We start from the raw sequence: 22,613 nt of genomic DNA on the forward strand, positions 1-22,613 counted from the left end.
TTGGATGGGTTGAAATGAGTCTATTTTAACGGGAGAAGGATCAGGAACAGGGGTGATGAGCTTAGAGCATGGATCAGTACATGGTACTACGAAGTTGTGGCCTTTATGTAGACTTGGCTGTCACAAGGACAAGAATGTCTCCTAGATATTCTAGGATTTACATGTTTCAAAAGTGACAGGAGGGAGGTAAAAGAGGTGGAGGAGTGCCATTGGTAATCAGCTGCAGAAAGGGAGGACGTTCTGGAGAGGTCACCTATTGAGTCAGTGTAAGTCAAAGTTAGAAACAGGAAGAGAGAATGTCTCTAATGGGAGTATTCTGTAGACCTGCAATAGCAGCATAGACACTGAGGGGCAGATTGGTAGGCGGATTTTTGAAGAGGTGCAAAAATAACAGGATTGTTATCATGGGTGATCAGCTTCCCTAATACTGATTGACTGCTCCTCAATGCAAATGATTTAGATGGGGTGGAATTTGTTAGTTATGTCTGGGAAGGATACCTGACACAATATGTAGACAGACTGACTAGAGGAGAGGCCATACAGGATCTGGTACTAGGCATTGAACCTTGTCAGGCAACAGATCTTTCAATGGGTGAACATTTTGGAGACAGTTACCACAACTCCCTGACCTTTGCCACAGCCTTGGAGATGGATAGGAGCAGATGGTATAGGAAAGTATTTAAATGTGTGAGGGGGAATTATGATGCTATTAGGCTGGAACTTGGGAGAGTAAATTGTGAAATGATATACTCATGGAAACGCACAACCAAAATGTGGACATTGTTTAGAGAACACTTGCATGAGGCTCTGGATTAGTATGTTTCATTGAGGCAGGGAAAGGATAGTATGGTGGGAGAACCATGGTTGTCAAGAGAGGTGGAGCTTCTTTTCAAGAAGAAGAAAGAAGCACGCTTAAGGTTAAAAAAAGCAAGGGCAAGATAGGCTCTGTAGAGTTACAAGGTAGCCAGGAAGGAGCTTAAGACAGGACTTATAAGAGCTAGAAGTGGACATGAGAAGGTCTTGCCAGGTAGGACTAAGGAAACCTCAAAACATTCTACACATATGTGAAAACGAGGGGGTTGACTAGAGTGAGGGTAGGACCGATCAGTGATAAAAGAGGCAATGCGCCTGGAGTCAGAAGAGGTAGGGAAGGTCCTTAATGAATACCTTGCTTCAGTCAGGTCAGTATTAACAGACTAATATAATGGAGCATGTTGACAATAAGAAAGAGAACGCACTGGAACTTTTGGAAGACATTAGGATAGATTAGTCCTCAGGGCTGGACTATATATACCCCAGGTTACTACAAAAAATGAGGGAAGAAATTAATGTTCTCTTGGTGATGATCTTTGTGCTTCATTGGCAACAGGAGTCGTGCCAGAGGATTGGAAGATGGGAAATGTTATTACTCTGTTCAAGAAAGGTAATAGGGATAATACTGGTGGACAAACTATTGGAGGGGATTCTTAGAGCATTTGGAGAAGCATAGTCTGATTATGGATCGTCAATGTGGCTTTGTGAGGGATGAGTTGTGCTTCACAAGCTTGATTGAATTCTTTGAGGAAAGGACAAAACATATCGATGAAGGCAGAGCAGTGGATGCGGTATATATGGATTTTAATAAGGTATTTGATAAGGTTCCCCATGGTAGATTTATTCAGAAGTTCAGAAGGCATGGGATGCAGGAAAACAGGGCTGTGTGGATTCAAAGTCAGTGTGCCCACAGAAGGCAGAGGATAGTATTGGATGGAACGTACTTTGTGTTGTTTTGTGGGAATCTGTTCTGGGACCCCTGCTCTTTGTGATTTTTGTAAGTTACTTGGATGAAGAAATGGAAGGGTGGGTGAGTAAGTCTGGCAGATGGCGCAAAGGTTGCTGGTGTTCTGGATCGTGTAGAACAAGGGTTCCCAACCTTTTTTATGCCAAGGACCTCTACCATTAACCGAGGGGTCCGTGGATCCCAGGTTGGGAACCCTGGTGTAAAAGGTTGTTATACATTACAACGAGATATTGACAGGATGCAAAGCTGGGCTGAAAAGTGGCAGATGGAGTTCAATCCTGAAAAGTGTAAACTAATTTACTTTGAAAGGTCAAACTTTAAGGTAGAATTCAGGGTTAATGACAGGATTCTTAACAGAGTGGAGGAACGGGGGAATCTTAGGGTTCACTTCCATAGATTCCTCAAAGTTTCAGTGCAAGTTGATAGAGTGGTTAAGAAGGCATATGGTGAGTTAGCCTTCATTAGACAGGGGATTGAATTCGAGATCTGTGAGGTAATGGTGCAGTACAAATAAAACTGATTAAACACTTTGACTATTCTTCTTGTCTTATTATAGTAAGCTTTAGAGGGTGCAGAGGAGATTTACCAAGATAAAGCCTGGATTAGAGAGCATGAGTGATGATAGGTTAAGTGAGCAAAGATGTTAAGAGGCATAGCTCAAGTAGATAGCCAAAGACTTTTTCCTCGGGGTGCAAATGACTAATACAGGGTCATAACTTTAAGGTGTTGGGAGGAAAGTATAGGGGCATGTCAGAGGCAGGTTTTTAAACATAGAAAATAGTAGCTCGATGATGGATAATTAATTGTAATCTCAGCTCCCCTTCCCTGTTGACTTTTGACATTAACATAGAACTAATAAGGAAAAATGAATCTCAGGATTGTATATGGTGACATATATGTATCCTGATAATAAAATTTACTTTGAACTTTGAAATAATTTGGTCTGCATCACCATGCATCACTCTTTTTATGACATTTTATTTCAGAATTAAGAATGACAATTATTGGCAAACGACTGGATGCAAGGTACGATTGGATAATGAAAAGTTGGAAATCCATGCTATATTCTCTCAGGGATGGTGGAGATGGTTGCGATATTACCCCTGCAGTAAAAGGTGCTGTGGCTTTGGTGTCTGCTGAAGGGAACTGTTCATACTTCACAAAGGTACTACTTAAAATTATTTCCTCCTGTAAGATTCTATACTGCAGAGGTTCCCAGCCTGGAATTTGGGTTATCTTGATTACAGAGACTCAGTGAGACTTTAATAATTGAGTTAGAAGATTAACATAAATAAAATAAATAACACATTTGGCAGACTATTTGCCCTGGCTGAAGGTTGTTATTGGTGTCAGGGATTTTCCATGACATCTCTGACTCCTAAGAAGCAGCTTGTGACATCAGCAAAGGTTTTTGAGTTGGGGCAATGCATAGTCAGATCAGGTCAGGCTTTCATTCAAATTGGTTGAAAGCACAACTTTATTGGGTTTATGCTTGTAACTGCATCCCAGGGCAATAGTTTTTATTCCAGTTGCTAAATCCTATTTTTCTATAGAAACATGTGGTTAACTGGTAGTGAGTTCATTACCTACGCAACAACTTCCCCAAGTTTACACATCGAGTCAAAGAGTCATAACGTAGTACAGCATGGGAACAGGCCCTCGGGTGCAATTCCTTGTTGACCAAAATGCCCATCTAAGCAGGTTGCAGTTGACCATGCTTGTCCCATATCCCAACAAACTTTTCTTGTCCAAATATTTTTGAACATTGTTAATATCTCTGCCTCAACCATTTCCTTTGGCAGCTTGTTCCAGATATGCACCACACACACTGTGTAAAGAAGTTGCCCCCAGGTCCCTTTTAAATCTTTCCCCCTCACCATTAACCTATGCCCTATAATTTTTGATTTCCTTTCCCTTGGAAAAAGATGGTGTGCATGCATCTGTGGCCCTCATGCTTTTATACACATCTATAAGGTCACCCCTCCGTCTCCGATGCCCTAAGGAATTATGTCCTAGTCTGCCCAATCTGTCCCTATAACTCAGACCCTTAAATCCTGGCAATCTACTCTCAAATCTTCATCTCACTTAGTATAGCATTATGTCACCTTTCATATAGTAGCTTAGCCAAAACCATCAAAATCAGAATATTTTTTATTATCATCGACTTGTGTGACATGTAATTTGATTTATGGCAGCAGTATGGTGCAAAAAAAATTATTACAAATCCTCCAGATAAATTAATCTCAAAGATTAATCTTAGTGAAAAAAAGAAGGAATAAGAGATAGTGTTCATTCATTCTCCAAGAAATTTCACCAAGGTCAAGTACAACTACAATATAATGACCCAACTCTTATAGTCAGTGACCTGACTGATGAAGGTCAGTGTGCCAACTACCTCCCTTATTAACTTGTCTACCTGTGATGCCACTTCCAGGGAATGAATTAATTGCTTTCTTCAATTCCTCTGTCTACAACATCACCCAGAGTCATACCTTTTAGTGTGAAAGTTCTACCCTGTTCTAGCTTCCTAAAACTGCAGCACCTCATACTTATCTTAATTGAGTGCTATTTGCCATTTCTCAGCCCACTTGCCTAGCAAGTCAAGCTCTCTGTAATTTTTGATAATCTTATTCATCATATTGATAATAGCATTAATGCTATTTCCTGACTTACTAACCATGCCTTGTACATTCTCACCCGATTCATTTATGTAAATGACTTAATTACATTCTCATCCAAATTGTTTATATAAATGGATGAACAACAATGGGCCTGATCCCAAAACCTGAGGCACACTACTTATCATAGGTCTCCAGTCTGAAAGCTATGCTTCAATCATCATCCTCTGCTTCACCAATTATGTATCTGCTTAGCCAACTCTCCTTGGATTCTATGTAATCTAACCTTTAAGACCAGCCTTAAAACCAGCTTTAAAACTAGTCTCTGGTGGTGCCCTTAATTGGTTTCACTCTTATATCTTAGAGAGAATTTTTTTTTTGTCTGTCTTGGAGACCAATTTTCTAAGAGATACAATTATACCTTTTTCTATTGCTCAGGGAAGCTCCCTCTGTCAGCATTCTTGAAGTCTGAAAAATGGCAAATGTCATTCCACCAGTTAAGAAGGGAGGGAGGCAAAAGAAAGAACTTCAGTGGTTAGAAAGATGTAGGAGTTTAACTAAGGATGAAGTTTTGGGGTATTTGGAGGTACATGATAAAATAGCATGGTTTTCTTGCTCGATGAATCTGTTGGAATTCTTTGAGGAAGTAATAGGCAGGATAGACAAAGGAGAGTCAGTGAATGTTGTTTATTTGGATTTTCAGAAGGCCTTTACAAGGTGCTGAACATGAGGCTGCTTATCAAAATAAGAGCCAATGGTATTACAGGAAAGGTACTAGAATGAATAGAAGATTGGCTGAATAGCAGGAGGCAAAAAGTGGGAATAAAGGGGGCCTTATCTGGTTGGCTTCTGGTGCCTAGTGGTGTGCACAGGGGTTGGTTTTGGGGCACTTCTTTGTCAATGATTCGGATGAAGGAACTGATGTTTTGTGGCCAAATTTGCAGACGATATGAATTTAGATGGAAGGGCAGGTAAAGTGTTGATGAAGCAGGGTAACTTGCATAAGGACTTAGACAGTTTGGGGGAATGGGCAAAGAAGTAGCAGATGGAATATAATGTAGGGAAGTGCACGGTTATGCACTTGGGCAGAAGGAATAAAGGCGTAGACACATAAAACCTAAAATAACATTAATATATAGTAAAAGCAGGAATGATATGATAAATATACAGCCTATATAAAGTAGAAATATTGTATGTACGGTGTAGTTTCACTTATCAAACCCGGGAAGACAGCGAGCCAAAATCGATTTGGAGTAAAAAATAAAATCGGCACATACATGCAAGTGCATAAATACATACACACGTACGCACATACGCATGTACACGCATGCGCGCGCAACTGCCTGCACAAGGCTTCACTGTCATGGTAGTCTTTCTCGGGGTAAACACACGTATAAAGCGGGCGTCTTTTTTTCGTAAAAGCGAAAATCCTCTTTGGTTAGTGAAAACAGGTACTAATGTAGATCTTTCGTACAGCGAGCTGTCGTAAAGCGAACATTCGAAAAACGGGGGCCACCTGTATTATGAGTAGATTTGGGCCCCTTATTCAAGGAAGGATATGCTGGCATTGGAAGGAGTCCAGAGGAGGTTCACAAGAATAATCCTAAGAATGCAAAGGTTAACACATGAGCGTTTGATAGCTTTGGACCTGTATTTGCTGGAGTTTAGAAGAATGAGGAGGGGATCTCATTGAAACGTATCAAATATTGAGAGGTCTGGATAGAGGGGGAAGCCGAGGACCAGAGGGCACAGCCTCAGAATTGAGGGAAGTCTATTTAAAACACAGATTAGGAAAAAATTACTTTAGCCAGAGTGTCATGAATCTGTCAAATTCTTTGCTACAGATGGCTGTACAGGCCAAGTTATTGTGTATATTTAAGGCTGAGGTTGATAGGTTCTTGATAATCAAGGTGTCTGAGCTTATAGTGAGAAGACAGGAGAATGGGTTGAAAGGGATGATAAATCACAAAAGAGGAATGGCAGAGCAGACGATGGGCCAAGTGGCTTAATTCCTCTCCAAGGTCTCATGGTCATAATGTAGGGAAGTACACTGTCATGCACTTGGGCAGAATGAATAAATGTGTGGACTATTTTCATAAATCAAAGTATTGTGTATAGGAATTGGGATGTTATGGTGAGGTTGTATAAGACATTGGTGAGGCCAAATTTGGAGTATTGTGCACAGTTCTGGTCACCTAACTATAGAAATGATATCAGTAAGATTGAAAGAGTGCAGAGAAGATTTACTAGGATGTTGCTGGGTCTTCAGGAGTTGAGTTACAGGGAAAGATTGAACAGGTTAGGACTTTATTCCTTGGACTGTAGAATAATGAGGGGGATTTGATAGAGGTTTACACAATTATGAGGGGTATGCACAGAGTAAATGCGAGTAGGCTCTTTCCACTTAGATTAGGAGAGATAAATACGAGAGGACATGGCTTTAGGGTGAAAGGGAAAAGATTTAGGGGGAACTTATTCACTCAGAGAGTGGTGGGAGTGTGGAACGAGCTGCCATCTGATGTGGTAAATGCGGGCTCACTCTTAAGTTTTAAGAATAAATTGGATAGATACATGGATGGGAGGTCTGGAGGGTTATGGACCGGGTGCAGGTCAATGGGACTAGTGGAATAAAGTTTCGGCACAGACTAGAAGGGCCGAATGGCCTGTTTTCTGTGCTGTAGTGTTCTATGGTTCTAAATGCATCAGTAAAAAATAAAAGAGTTATATTTAACTTTTGATTTGAAAGTGGAGATAATTGAATTATCAAAGGATAAGTGGAACTGGTGCATACATATAAAACAACTATACTTCAATATTTATGAAAGACTTTGATTGCATTGGTTAAAAGGATAAGTGATATTATAATAAAAGCATTAGATAAGTTAATTAGGTTAAAATGCAATTTGCTAAAATTTGATGGCATATATCCAAGGATCCGGAGGGAAATAGAGTAAGAAATAATGAAAGCCCAAGAATGTATATATTAAGGTTCCATTGAGATTTGGTATTGACTGAGCATAGTGGAGTGTCTGAAATCATAATTATCTTCAAAACAGAGGGCAACAAACTGGGGAATAAGAACTTTGTTACTAGACTGTGCCAGTGAGAATGCGGATCTTTAATTAAAGGTATTAAGAAAATAATTAAAAGTGTGAACACAGAAATGGCAAATACATGAAGATGATATTTTTAAAGAAGATGACAGGTTTGAAAGCACAGAAAGTAGGAATCTATGAGTGGAGTAACAGCAAAAATGAATTAAAAATTCACTAGCAAGGACAAAACTGAATGGAGATTGAATATATTTTTGTGAGGGGTTGAAGTAATTAACAGTATTCTGCAGAATTCTGTACTGGATAGCATTAGTTCATTGAAAATGATTGTTTGGATAGAGGGCTTCATCTTCATAATTGTCCATTTTGCACATATCTGGAAATAAATTAGACAATTGTGAAGATGAAAGAAAGAAATGTATCAACTGATGGAATAGACGGAAAAATAATGAAGGAAGTCCAAGTCGGAACCTCTTATTCGTGGTTACAGATGAAGTGCACAGGTGTTTTATCTGTACAGCCCATTATTTGCAGAAACAGTGGACCCAAAGTCAGTTTCAGGAAGGGAATTTATATGCTGATCCTTTGGTCTTTACCTTCATGACAGCAAATTCACTCTCAATAATGAGCATTTGCTTTCCACTAATAATAAAGACTGCTCTGGAATCCATTTGTCACGTGGGAAGCCAGTCCTGCATTCCCAGGCAACATAATACAATGCTCCTCTACTTATTCACACAGGCTGAAGAAGATATTCCAAAGTAAATACATAATTACACGTTTCATTATTCTTTGCACTTGTTTGTTCTTCTTTCAAACTTTGCATCACATATTGAACTAAAAAAAGAGATGTCACAAGTTCTGCTACATTTAACATTAGGGAACCAAAGCAGTCCAGTTGTTATATACAGTTAGCTAACAGTTGCATAATAAAAATACCACGGACTTTATGCTCTCACATGTGTGATCCAAAATACAAAAGGCAAACTAATGTACATGAAGAGGATTTTAAAAACTACCCAAAAAATCAGCAGAAATTGGTGCATGAAAAATCATCCAGACTTGTTCTTTTTTTTAACCATAAGGGTAGCCTGAATATTTTGTATACTGGGAGATACATAGTTACAACAGGGAAAACCCTGAACATCCTCTACATAGCACCATCCAGAGACAGAGAAGCAGTTTCAGCGACCGATTGCTATTGATGCAATGCTCCTCAGACAGGATGAAGAGATCAATACTCCCCAATGCCATTCGGCTTTACAATTCAACCGCCAGGAGTAAGATATGTTAAAGTGCTGGGGTTAGGACTCAATGTATTTAAGTAAACTACTTAAGAACTTTTTAAAAGCTATTATTAATGCTTTTTGAGAGGGTGTTTTTAGATGCATATCATATTTTTACTGAGTTAAGTATTGTATGTAATTAGTTTTGCTACAATAAATGTATGGGACATTGGAAAAAATGTTGCATTTCCCCATGGGGATGAATAAAGTATCTATCTATCTATCTATCTATCTATCTAATGTATATGAACATAATCAACACATTGAATGAAATATATAATTGAGTTTATTCTCATTTTCAATGAAAGCTGGAGCTCAGTACGACCAATTCCTGTCAACACAGGTGTCATGTATAATCATTATCACTAGCTCCTTTTTTCAGAAATCAGTATTCAGGTCTTCATAAATCATATATTGTATTTTTGAAGTGGTAATAAAGAGGATTGATGAGGGCAAGGCAGAGGGCTCTGTTTAAATGGACTTCAGCAAGGCCTTTGACAAGTGACTGCATGGAATAGGTTTTGAGCTGGCATTTAAAAGTCTAGTTTTAAAAGTCTATTGAGTTCCACAGTTTAGGAGCATAGTTCAAAAAAGATGACCTGCCAATTATCTTTTGAGGGAGATTTATTTAAATTTAAGAAACTGGCAAAAGAGGACCTGAGAGCTCGAGCAGGATTATAAAACCAAAATGACTCCGTGATGTACTCTGGTCCCAAATCTTTGACAATTTTAAAAACAAGTAAGAGAACTTTAAAAGCTATTCTAACAGATACAGGAAGCCAGTGCAGAGTAGTTAGGACAGGAGTGATATGCTCCCTCATCCTAGTTTTGGTTTAAAGTCTAGCAGTGGCATTCTAAATGAGTTGAAATTTGTCAATAGATTGCATTTGGAAGGTCAGTAAAAATTTGCAGTGGTCTAGTCTATTCAATATAAAGGTGAGAATTAGATTTTCAGCATCATTAAGTGACAGAAGCAGACATACCTTTGAAATATTTCTTAGGTGTAGAAATGTTGCTCTGGTCACTTTCTTTATGTGGGATTTAAAATTCAAATCTGAATCAAGGATAATATCCAGGCTTGTTACTTCTGATATTACAAAGGGGAGTCAAGTTCCTAACATTTTCAAGCAGTTTACGTCTTTTGGCTTTTGGACCAACTAGAAGTATTTCAGTTTTATCTTCATTTGATATTAGAAATGATTGCTCATCCGTTTGTTTATTGCAGCCATACCAGGTCAGAGAAGACAGGGTGTTATCATCATCAGGCTTAGCTGACATGTCATCTGCATAACCATGGAAATCAAGTTTATTGCTCTTGAATAATGCCTCCTGAGGGAAGTATGTACAAGGCGAAGATAACTTATCCCAATCCACTCTTCCTAGATCCTTTCTCATTTGCACAAAATTGGCCCTTCTCCAATTTAGAACCTCAACTCGAGGACCAGACTTACCCTTATCCACAATTAACTTGAAACTAATGACATTATGGTCACTGGACCCAAAATGTTCACCTGCACATACTTCTGTCACCTGACCTGTCTGGTTCCCTAATAGGAGATCAAGTATTGAATCCTCTCTTGTAGGTACCTCTATATATTGATTTAGAAAACTTTCCTGAACACATTTGACAAACTCCAAGCCATCTAGCCCTTTCACAGTGTGGGAGTCCCAGTCAATGTGGAAAGTTAAAATCCCCTACTATTAGAACTTTCTGTTTCTTACATCAGTCTGCTATTTCTCTACAGATTTGCTCCTCCAATTCTCCCTGACTTTTGGGCGGTCTATAATACAACCCTGTTAGTGTGGTCACACCTTTCCCGTTCCTCAGCTCCACCCATATGGCCTCTGTCGACAAGCCCTCCGGGCTGTCCCGTCTATGCACAGTTGTGATATTTTCCCTGACTAGTAATGCCACTCCTCCCCCTTTCATCCCTCCCCTTCTATCACGTCTGAAACAATGGAACCCTGGAACATTAAGCTGCCAGTCCTGTCCCTCCTGCAACCAAGTCTCACTAATAGCAATAATGTAGTTGTGGTGAACTACATATACCTGTCTGGTCACGCCCCCTGCTGACTGCTCCTGTGGCTCCTCCCACAGACCCCTGTATAAAGGTGATGGAGGTCTGAGCCCGGCCTCTCTGTCTCCAGGATGTAGTATGGTGGTCAATTGCTGCTTGTTCCTTCTTCCAGTCAATAAAAGCCGATATCTCGTCTCACGTCTCAGAGTGAGTTATTGATGGTGCATCAATTTTATTGACTGGAAGAAGGAACAAGCAGTGAGTGACCACTATACTACATCCTGGAGACAGGGAGGCCGGGCTCAGACCTCCATCACCTTTATACAGGGGTCTGTGGGAGGAGCCACAGGACCAGTCATCAGGGGGCGTGTCCAGACAGGTATATGTAGTTCACCACATTCACCACCCCCCCCTTTGTTTTAAAAAGAGTCCCCATGTGGCGAAGTTTCTTACAAGTATATTTAGTGGGCTGACACCTCCAGTTAGGCCGGAACCAACACAACCTCCGTCTCTGGTGCAATCACCACTGGCACCTGTGCAATCACAGCCAGTGCTATGTAGATCGCAGCGACAGATTCGACCACCTGATAGACTTAACCTGTAAATATACTTGTAAGAAACTTCGCCACATGGGGGCTCTTTTTAAAACAAAGGGGGGGGGGTGAATGTGGTGAACTACATATACCTATCTGGACACGCCCCCTCACTGACTGCTCCTGTGGCTCCTCCCACAGACCCCGGTATAAAGGTGATGGAGGTCTGAGCCCGGTCTCTCTGTCTCCAGGATGTAGTATAGTGGTCACTCACTGCTTGTTCCTTCTAGTCAATAAAAGCCGATATCTTGCCTTTATGTCTCAGAGTGAGTTATTGATGGTGCATCAGTAGTAATCCCAAGTGCCAATCCATGCCCTAAGCTCATCTGCCTTACTTACAATACTCCTTGCATTGAAATAGATACATCTGAGAACATTTCTATCACGTACAAACCTTTTATTTCTTTCTATACATGCAGTCCTCGCATTATCCTTTATCCTCCTCCACCTCACTATCTGCTCTAACACTCTGGTTCCCCTTCCCTTGCAAATCTAGTTTAAACCCCCCAGAGCAGCAATAGCAAATCTATCTGCAAGGATGTTAGTCCCCCTGCAGTTCAGGTGCAAACTGCCCTGACAGAACAGGTCCCACCTTCCCTGGAACAAAGCCCAATTGTCCAGAAACATGAAGCCCTCCCTCCTGCACCATCTCCTTAGCCACATATTTAGCTGCATTATCTTCCTATTTCTAGCCTCACTAGCACGTGGAATGGGTAGCAATCCTGAGACTGCAACCCTGGAGGTCCTGTCCTTCAACTTTGCACCTAACTCCCCAAACTCTCTTTGCAGAACCTCCTCCTCCTTTCTATCCACATCATTGGTCCCTGCATGGATGACGACATCTGGTTGCTCACCCTCCCTCCTGAGAATACCAAGAACTTGGTCCGAGAAATCGTGGACCCTGGCACCGGGGAGGCAACAGACCATCTGGGATTCTCGATCTCTCCCACAGAACATCTTATCTGTCCCCTTAACTATCGAATCCCCTACCACTACTGCTCTCCTCTTTTCCCTCCTTCCTTTCTGAGCTGAGGGTCCAGTCTCGGTGCCAGAGATGCGACCACTACAACTTATCCCTGGTAGGTCGTCCCCACCAACAGTATCCAAAGTGGTATACTTACTATTGGTGGGAATGGCCACAGGGGTGCTCTGCTCCCCTTCCCTCTCCTGACAGTCACCCAGCTACCTGCCTCTTGACTTTTAGGGTTGAATATCTCCCTGAAACTACTGTCTATTTCTGCCTCTGCCTCACAAATGATCCGAAGTTCATCCAGCTCCAGCTCCGGTTCCCTAACTCGGTTTGTCAGGAGCTGCAGCTGGATGCACCTTTTGCAGGTGTAGTCATCAGGGACAATAGTGCTCGCCCTGACTTCCCACATACTGCATACGGAGCACTCGACTGCCCTAACTGCTGCCTCCATTACCTACTCCCAAGTTAATTAAATTACTTAAAGGAACTTACCTGGCCTTACCTCACTGGGAGCAAGCTCGTCCTCAGCCTCTGCTTGCCAAAGCCTCTCAAGCCATAGCCTCAAAGCTCCACTCCTATCCTGAGCCACTCACACACTGGCCGCTCCTCTTCAGTTACCCCTCCTTTTATTTGTCCCTGCCAATTATCTCAAGTACTCACTCCCGCTAATCAACTAATCAACATTCTGTTTAATCCTTCAGTTGTCCTCCATGCTCCTTTTAAAGCACACTCATCTCAGCTCCTCAGCTGCTTCCCAGCACTCAGCATTCTCCCGAGCCCCTCGCTCCTCCTCCTGCTGTGATGGTCCTGCGATTATATTTGTGAAATACTGTACTGTTTTTAATACATGTTGATTTGCATTACATACCTGTCCCTTGTTTTACCTATTTCTTCATTGTTCTTTTTATTTTCTTGATGTCCCTTTTACTGTATACCTTCCTGTTCAATTTTACTTGGCTACTGTTCTATATATCATCTTCAGCGGTCAGTACTAAATTGCGGTCATTGCAGCTGTGAAACAGCAGCTCTGTTGGCTGTGCCCCTCTACTCCTTCACTTGCTGAAATTTGGCATATTACAGTTAGTTGCCCTAGGACTAAGATTCATCTTTAGCAGAGTTTTAGTTATGTTGGCGCTAATGGAAGGTAAGTGAAAGGGAAAATAATGGTGAGACCATCAGCATTCACTGATGTTCAGATAAACACTGAAATCAGGAGGTTGTTGTCCAGGTTATTTAATCTCTCCAGTAGCTTCACACCATTTAGCATTGAAAGAGAATAATGGGGTGGTTATTGTACTGATATAGTAGATACTAACCAATCTCATCGAAAAGTAGTGGATTTCTCCTTTAATATAATACTGTATATTTTTAATGACATTTCAAGTCTTAAATATAAATAAATTATTTCCCTGGCACGATAATCATCTTTGTTACATTTGGAGTTACTAAAACAGGAGTACATATATGGAATCTGCACGAGTTAAGATCCCCTCATTCTATACGTTTTTTACAAATCATATCTGAAAAGGGTGTTGTGATTACTGGTCGTCCAATCAACCACCATATTGCTGTGATATATTGTAGCACAAGACTTGACAGGAAGAGGCCATCGCATGAGGGAGATCACGCTCTTCCTTCACTGGACTTTCCCCTCACATAGATGGCAATAAAAATGATAAACACAGAATACAAAACACAAAAATTGGAAGAGTCCAGGCATATTCAGTTCAGCTCAGGTCTAGTTCAGCCTAGCGCTGTGTCGTTCGCTATCTGCAGACCCATGACTCCGGAACCATCCTCCGACAGCACTGAGGAAGAGAGAGACAATTTGAACATAGGGACCTCCTCCAGGTGCAGGAAGTGAGAGGCTGGTAAACAGCACTGAACACCCACCCGCCTCGATGCTTTCATTGGTGAGAAATGTTGTTGATCGTGAGCTGGCACCCTATTCCCAGGCTTTCCGGCCTCCAGGCCTCAAGGAACACCCTCAAAGACAGCAAAGTGCCAAATCGTCCAATTGGCCCAAAAACACACTACTAAAATGCAGATCACAGGCTTCAACAGCAGCAGAACTACACTTGAAAGAAAAAGAAGATTCAAAAGAAATGAAATAATTAGTTTTGTGAACTGTCTGGTGTATGTCGCCTTTGGTCACATTGTTCGCTGGCACCATTTTATTCCGGAAGGCATGAGCTAATCGTAAGTGAGAGGAATATAAAGGCTGATGGTTTTGTAAAGAGAGAAAGATTACAACTAAATAAAGGAAAAAGGAATCCAAGTGTTTTTGTGCATGAATTACAAAAGCAGGCAGGTGGAACAAGTAGTTAGAAAAGGCAAGTGGTACATTGGCTTCAGTGCAAGATAGTTGAAACAGTTTACAATATCGCCAATATTATACTCTGCCACAGGTGAATATCAGTCCAAGGGCAATTAATTGTAAGAGGCCAAATTTGAGCAAGTTAAGGGGTCCCGTGGCACTACTAGTAGAATATAGCTTTGCTCCCATTACTTAAGAAAGAATATAGGAGGCCAGAAGAGCTAATTCCTGGCTTGAGAGAGTTCCCATTAAGAGCAGCTAAAATAATTTGATCTACTCTATATTCCTTGGAGATTATTGAAACATATAAGATCCTTTGGGGACCAAAAGGGTGGATGTTGAGAAGTTTCCACTAATGACAAAGTCCTGAAGAAATTGACACAGTTACAATATTAGGGAGTGGTCATTTAAATGAAGGTGAATGGGCATTTCTCATAGAGGGTGGTGAACCTCTGCAATTTGTTACCCTAGATGCTTGTAGAAGATAGAAATTTGGGGGAATTTGAAAAGGAAGTTGATTAGTTTTTCAGAAAAGGAGAACATCTTGAATGGTGGAGCAGCTATGCCAATACCAATATATATGTCATCGTGTCACACAGGACATAAACAAGCCCTTCACCTCAACATGTCCATGCAGCAATTAAGGATGTATCAACATGATTCACATTTCCTATCTTTCAGCTTGCAGCCTCCTGTTCATGATGCTTCAGTTGTTTATTTACGTACTTTTTAAATGCTGTAATGCAGTATGTCTTTCTGTACTGCTGTTTTCAGGGAACTTTGGACATGTGCACCAAGACCCCATTGTTGCCTAGTACTCACTTAGAGTCCTATCATTAACTGAATATATCCTAGACCTCCCAAAATGCATATTTTTGAGCATTAAAGTCTTAACATTTTTATGACCATCTTACTAATACAGCAATGGTGTTCTCTATCTGAGACTGCCTTCCTCACTATCAACAACACCACAAAATTTAATTCTATCTGCAAACTTCCTAGATTTACATCCATAATGTTAAGAAAACAGTGAGAGTTCAGCACCAATCCACGTAGCACACCATTGGTCGCTGACTTCCAATTATAAAGACAACACTCAGCATCCTGTCTGCCTCTCATCACCAAGCCAGCTTAAAGATCCACGTTGCTAAATTGCCTCAGATCTCACATGAAACCTTGTCAAAAGTCTTCCTGAAGCCCATCTGGTACAATGGTATTAACCTCACCAAAACAATTAGTCGCCTCTTTGAAAAATTTATAACCATATTAGTCAGACAAGTTCTGCTTAGTACAACTTTAAAGTTTCAACAAGTGGTTTTGTCTAATCTTTTGCTTTTTTTTTGTTCTTTTCTCATTTTCCCACTCTTTATTCCTAAAACTAATGTTTCTTGCAAAGATCCAGTTTCGTAGGGAGTACTGCCAATGCATGGTCTGTTCTTGTGAACTCTTCAACTTGAAGTGATAGTAATATCATATCTGTTTCTCTTATAAAGTATTCCCTGTTAATTTAAGCCATTCCAGAATGAATAGCATTAGGTATTGAAGGCTGTTTATCTCCACCCTACATTTTGGTAATCCTGGCTCCTGCTTTGCTTAATACTGATGAGCTGGGTTTTAGAATTTAATTACAAGCAAGTGACCATTTACTGGTGGTTAACAAAACAAGGAATACAACTAAATACTTTACTACTAACTCTTTTTCTGTATAAAATTATGGTAAATGATCACTGCAAACAATAAAAAAGGTGAGTGAAGATGAGGCTGAGTTGAGGGTCGAAGCGTGTGGGTGTGAGGCAAAGTCAGGGTGAGCAGAGTGGAAGAGAGGCAGATTCAAAGCCTGTCCACCTAAACCAAGAGCAAGGTTCGATTGGTCTAAGCACCAGGATAATTTGGAAAGGGTGTGTACGGGCTGAAACGTGGGAGTGGGGTCCAGGCCCAGAGTGTATTGATGTTACTTGGTCTTAGAGCAAGGAATGACCCGATAACTGGCCGATTTAAACACCAGGCCAGATGGACTGAAAAGGCAGGTTCTGCCCGCCGATCCATGACGTTTGCTCTATGCTGCGCTAAGGCTGTGGCCTGCTCCTGCTGCCTGGGGCTCCACGATGTTTACTCCGTTCTGTGCTGAACTGAGGTTCAGGCTGTGGCCTGCTCCTGCTGCCTGGGGCTCCACGATGTTTACTCCGTTCTGTGCTGAACTGAGGTTCAGGCTGTGGCCTGCTCCTGCTGCCTGGGGCTCCACGATGTTTACTCCGTTCTGTGCTGAACTGAGGTTCAGGCTGTGGCCTGCTCCATCAGCTGCAGGCTTAGTGTCTGTGGGCTCCGTGATGTTTGCTCGTCTCTGCGCTGAACATATGCTTGGGCTGTATTACCTGGAGTTCAGGAGAATGGGGGGGATGGAAGAATTGGATCAGCCCAGGATTGAATGGTGGAGCAAACTCAATGGGCCGAATGGCCTATTTCTGCTCCTATATCTTATGGTCTTAATTATAGATGCTGAGGCTCTGGGCTACTCTGGGTTTTGTGTCTAAGGCCTCACTTTTGTTCTGAATGCTGTTTGCTTACTTTTATTGTTGGCATGGTATGTTTTTTTTTGCTCTGCACATTGAGTGTTTGATGGTTTTTTTTTTAATATTTGGGTTATTTTGGGTTTCTTTGTTTTGTGGCATCCTGAAAGGAGATGATTGCCAAGATTGTATAATGTATACATTGATAATAAATGCACTTTGAACTTTAAAGTGGTGTCCAGTTGTCAGAAGTCTCATGGTGCAGAATCTACTCACCTAAATCTGTTTGCCACTTTTTTAAAAAACATATTGGAGTCCAGTTTTCCATGTTCACTTTAAATTCATCAGGATTTGTTTTAAGATTCTCTTGAGATTGCTTAGTTTACTGGGAAATTTACTGTACCATTGTGTAACATCAAAAAAGATGTAAATTAAAACTGTATTGGCATATTAATATGATGATATAATATTGAAATTTTAACTAAATATATAAGTTGTTTTTCGAGCCCTTGTACCACCCAACTAAGTTGAAGAACTGTTTAGTGTTAAGCTTTGTGTATGATGTATAGATTACAAGTATTTCCTGGTACTGTAAGTCTGTTTGCTCTTTGTGGCTATATCAAAAACATAACCTTCTTAAAAGGATTAGTTGTTTAAATTCAGGTTTGGTTAACGGCCTTAAATTTTGAACAGGTATTTGAATATAATCCTGGAAGTGAATCAATATAATCCACATCAGTTGAATTGATAGGCTTCTGCAACAAAAGCCGTGCAGTCTCTCTTAAATCTATTCCTTTTTATAGCAGAGATGGATCTAAAGCCTAAATAAGTTTTCTTTTTACAGCTTTTAAAAGCATATGACATTAGTGATGAAGGTTAAAAAGCAAAATGAGTAGCACTATCATGGAGCAAGCACTGCTATCTTTATACAAGGCATTTCTAAAATTCATTATATAACATTATAAAATATGACATGATCATGGGTAATTATAAACAGAGTATAATTGTAAAACTTAGTCATATACCTGTAAATCTAAATAATAGTTGTGTACTTTTATGGCAGTGATATTTAAAACATCTCATTTCTTATCCAATAAATGAAATATTGAGAACATTTTACAAGTTTGGAAGATCTCAAAGTGGTTTTGGTATCTCTTGAAGTATAACCACAATTGTAGGAAACATAGCAAACACTTTGCAGGCAAGAAACTTTGCATGACAATAGGTTGATATTAACTGGGAAATATAATGTAGTCACGTTTATCAAGGAATAAATACAAATCAGCACTCCAATAAACTGGGTTATAAATGTTTATTTTTGTTTGTTGTATGGTAGTGAATTATTTAATTTATTATGAAAACAAAGGAATGTAAATTGAGTAGGTGATTTAATCAGGTTGCTTAAATGGTATTGTTTTTAACATGGATGACAACTGACATGGACTCCATGTTTCTAAGATTCTTTTTGATACCTTCCACAACCAGATCAGAAATGTAAGTCTAACATGTACCTGTACAACCACTTACAGTCTCATTTAAAGAGGTTCATAATAAATTTTGCCCTAATTTTTATATCAGATGTTTATCGCTTTTGTTGCTGAAGATGCCTCTTCTGCAGTCTCAAGACTGTTATTTCAAATGCCAAATATAGAAATAGCAGTCACAATTCAAATATTTGATGTTACTGAGGCTCAAAGGCAGACAATACAGTGGCTATAAAAAGTAGTCACCCCCCCCCCCCCCTTGGAAGTTTATGTTTTATTGTTTTACCATATTGAATCACAGTGATTTAATTTGGCTTTTTTTTATACCGATCAACTGAAAAAAGGTCTTTCATGTCAAAGTGAAAACAGATGTCTTCAAAGTGATCTAAATTAATTTCAATTATAAAATACAAAATAATTGATTGCATAATTACTCACCCCCTTCATGTCAGATTTTGTAGATGCACCTTTGGCAGCAATTACAGCCTGGAGTCTATGTGGTTAGATGTCTATCAGCTTTGCACACCTGAACACTGCAATTTTTCCCCCCATTCTTTATAAAACTGCTCAAGTTCTGTAAGATTGCAAGGGGATCGTGAATGAATGGCCCTTTTCAAGTCACAAATTCTCATTTGGATTGAGGTCTGGATTCTTACTTGGCTACTCCAAGACCTGGTTGTTTTTAAGCCTCTCCTGTGTAGCTTTGGCTTTATGCTTGGGGTCATTGTCTTGCCAGAAAATAAATCTTCTCCCAAATCGCTGTTCTCTTGAAGACTGCATCTGGTTTTCCCTGTAGTTTGCACATTCATTTTGCCCTCTACCTCACAAGCCTTCCAGGGCCTGCTACAGTGAAGCATCCCCACAGCAGCTTCATGATAGGGATGGTGTGTTTTTGATGATGCGTGGTGTTTAGCTTACACTAAACAGTGTTTAGTCTGATGGCCAAAAACCTCAATTTTGGTTTCAAATGACTATTAAACCTTATTCCATCTGACTTCGGAGTCACCCACACTGCTTCTGGCAAACTCTAGCCGAGATTCATGTGATTTTTTTTCCAACATTGGCTTCCACTTTGCCACTCTTCCATTAAGTTGTCACTATCCAGAGACAGAGAAGCAGTTTCAGTGACAGGTTACTATCGATGCAATGCTCCTCAGACAGGATGAAGAGGTCAATACTCCCCAATGCCATTAGGCTTTACAATTCTACCGCCAGGACTTAAGAACTTTTTAAAAGCTATTATTAATGCTTTTTGAGACGGTGATTTAGATGCATATCATATTTTTTTTTTACTGAGTTAAGTATTGTATGTAATTAGTTTTTGCTACAACAAGTGTATGGGACATTGGAAAAAAAAGTTGAATTTCCCCATGGGGATGAATAAAGTATCTATCTATCTATCTATCTATCTATCTATCTATCTATCTATCTATCTATCTAGTGAAATATCTGGGCAACAGTTGTTGAATGCACAGTCTCCCATCTCAGCTACTACAGTTGGAACTCCTCCAGAGTTATCAATAGGTCTTTTGGTGGACTCCCTCACTAGTCCCCTTCTTACACAGTCATTCAATTTTTGAGGATGGCCTGCTCTAGGCATGTTTACAACTGTACCATATTCTTTCCGTTTCTTGATGATTTACATAACTGTACTCCAAGGGATATTCAGTGACTTGGAAATTTTCTTGTATCCATCTCCTGACTTGTGCTTTTCAGTTACCTTTTCATAGAGTTGTTTGGAGTGTTCTTTTGTTTTCATGGCGTAGCTTTAACCAGGACACTGACTCGCCCACAGTTGGACTTTCCAGACACAGGTGTATTTTTATTACGATCAATTGAAACACTTTGACTGCACATGATGATCTCTATTTAACTAGTTATGTGACTTCTAAAACCAATTGTCTGCACCAGTAATGATTTGGTGTATCATATTAAAGGAGTTGAATACTTATGCAGTCAATTATTTCATGTTTATATTTGTAATTAATTTAGATCACTTTGTGGTGATCTGTTTTCACTTAGATACAAGAGTCTTTTTCTCTTGATCTATGTATATCATGCAATCCCAAATTGATACTTGAAGCTTAATAACTGTTAATGAATGTCCATCAACTATGTCCGGAAAGTTAAGAATTCAAAGTTCTAAGTGTCATTCCTTCTGGTTGTGATCTGTTACTGGAGAAATGTTCATTTCATCTTCCTGCTTTTCCATTACCTCTTTCATTCTATTCCCTTTTAACTTAAACATTATTTCCCCATAAATTAAAAAAAGGCTTCACATTGAAATTCTGAAGTAATTCAGAAAACACTGTAAATCCTCAGCTTAGCAGGTAGCATTCTTGGAGAATCTGAGTTAAACTCAGTATAAACTCAGGAGGGATTAAGGAGGGAAGAGTTGATACACTTCAATAGTTTCAGGTACTGCAGGAGATCTGGAACTGCAAGAGGAGAAGTAAGCTGCTACCTAGCCTGCTGTGTTCCACCAGCATTTTGTGTGTGTTGTTTGAATTACCAGCATCTGCAGATTTCCTCGTGTTTGCTCCTTATTCACTGACAACTTGCATCATGCATCATTCTTCACTCTGAAGTGAACTTAGTATTAATGAAGGCATCTTTGGCAATCCTGAGAACAGTGTGAGCCGATGACAGGGAATTATTCTCTTCACATTTGTCCTCTTCTTCACTATTGTCCACATATGTATAACCTACACCTTGTTCTTTGAGTAGGGAGCTGTAACAAATCTGCTGTGTAGACCTTGGCTGGTGTAAATTGAGTGTGCTGTCAGATTTTTGTCAGCAGCTTGAGCATGTTTTCAGCATGCTGATGGCTTGTTCAATCAATGAACTTGTGATATTATGATATTCTTTGTGACACTGTTGATTTACAGCTTGGGCTTCAATGGGTATCATCCGTCAAGTCTGAAGCGACCATCCCTTGTCTCCTTGCTTGCAGCCTAGGTGCTTTCGGCTATTATTCTGCTTGAAATTGCTTTTATGCAAAGTAATACATGTTCAAATAAAAGAAAATTTATAGGAAAGGTGGAAAAAGAGTAACAGGAGGTCTGTGATAGGGGAAAAGCAGAAATAATAAAGTATTTTAAAAAAAAGGTTTTTCAGATTCAGATTCAGTTTATTGTCATTTAGAGACCACAAATGCAATGCAGTTAAAAAATGAGACAATGTTCCTCCAGAATGATATCACAAAAGCACATGACAAAACAGACTACACCAGAAAATCCACGTAACGTTTGGCAATCCCCAATCCAGAGTCCGGAGAGGCTACTGCGTATTAATATTGCGCTACCATCTTAGTGCGTTCCCTGGAAAGGAGCTCCAAATCCACCAGACAAAACAAGACCAAAAACTAAAGCTACAAGACCTGCACAAAACCACATAGTTACAACATATAGTTACAACAGTGCAAATAATAGTATAATTGATTAAAAAAAAGACAGATAATGGGCACAGTAAAAATAGTCCAAAGATGTTAAAAGACTATAAGTTTGAAAGAAACCACCACACAGTTTCCACAAGTTCTCAAGGTCCCGATTGACTCGTCATCCCATACAGGCGGCAGAAGGGAATACCCCCGCTATGGACTTCCATGGCGCCGGACTCAGCCTCACAGACGCAGCACACAATGAAAGCTCCTATACAGTGAAAGGGAGATTTTAAAAGAGATGGCTGGCACAGACAGGTTGAGCTGAAGCATCTGATTTTGTGCTGATTGAGTCAAAGGTAAGAAACAAATGACGGGTATAAAAGGAAGTAGGCTAGTGAACATTAATATTTGAAAGTTTTGAATTCCACGCTGTATCCAAGTAGCTTCGTAATCCCTGATTGAAAGGTGATTTATTGTTCCTCGAGATTAAATCAAACTTCAATGAAACACAAAGACAGGAAAAAAATCCAGAGTGACTCATCAGGGCAGCCAGGAATTTTAGAAAGGTAAAAGGGAAACATACTGAATATTTACAGTACCCTTCA

General features: G+C 40.0%; 1 protein-coding gene across 1 annotated transcript in view; it reads left to right on the forward strand.

Annotated features, from left to right (window-relative positions):
* Positions 1-22,613, forward strand: part of LOC140732058 (uncharacterized) — a 178,875-nt gene that overhangs the window by 36,687 nt on the left and 119,575 nt on the right. The window contains exon 3 of the mRNA XM_073054182.1: positions 2,767-2,945. Coding sequence (XP_072910283.1) covers positions 2,767-2,945 — 179 coding nt within the window. The remainder of the gene's footprint in view (positions 1-2,766; positions 2,946-22,613) is intronic.

The sequence above is a fragment of the Hemitrygon akajei genome, chromosome 8 (assembly GCF_048418815.1).
Source record: "Hemitrygon akajei chromosome 8, sHemAka1.3, whole genome shotgun sequence".
Classification (NCBI taxonomy): Eukaryota; Metazoa; Chordata; class Chondrichthyes; order Myliobatiformes; family Dasyatidae; genus Hemitrygon; species Hemitrygon akajei.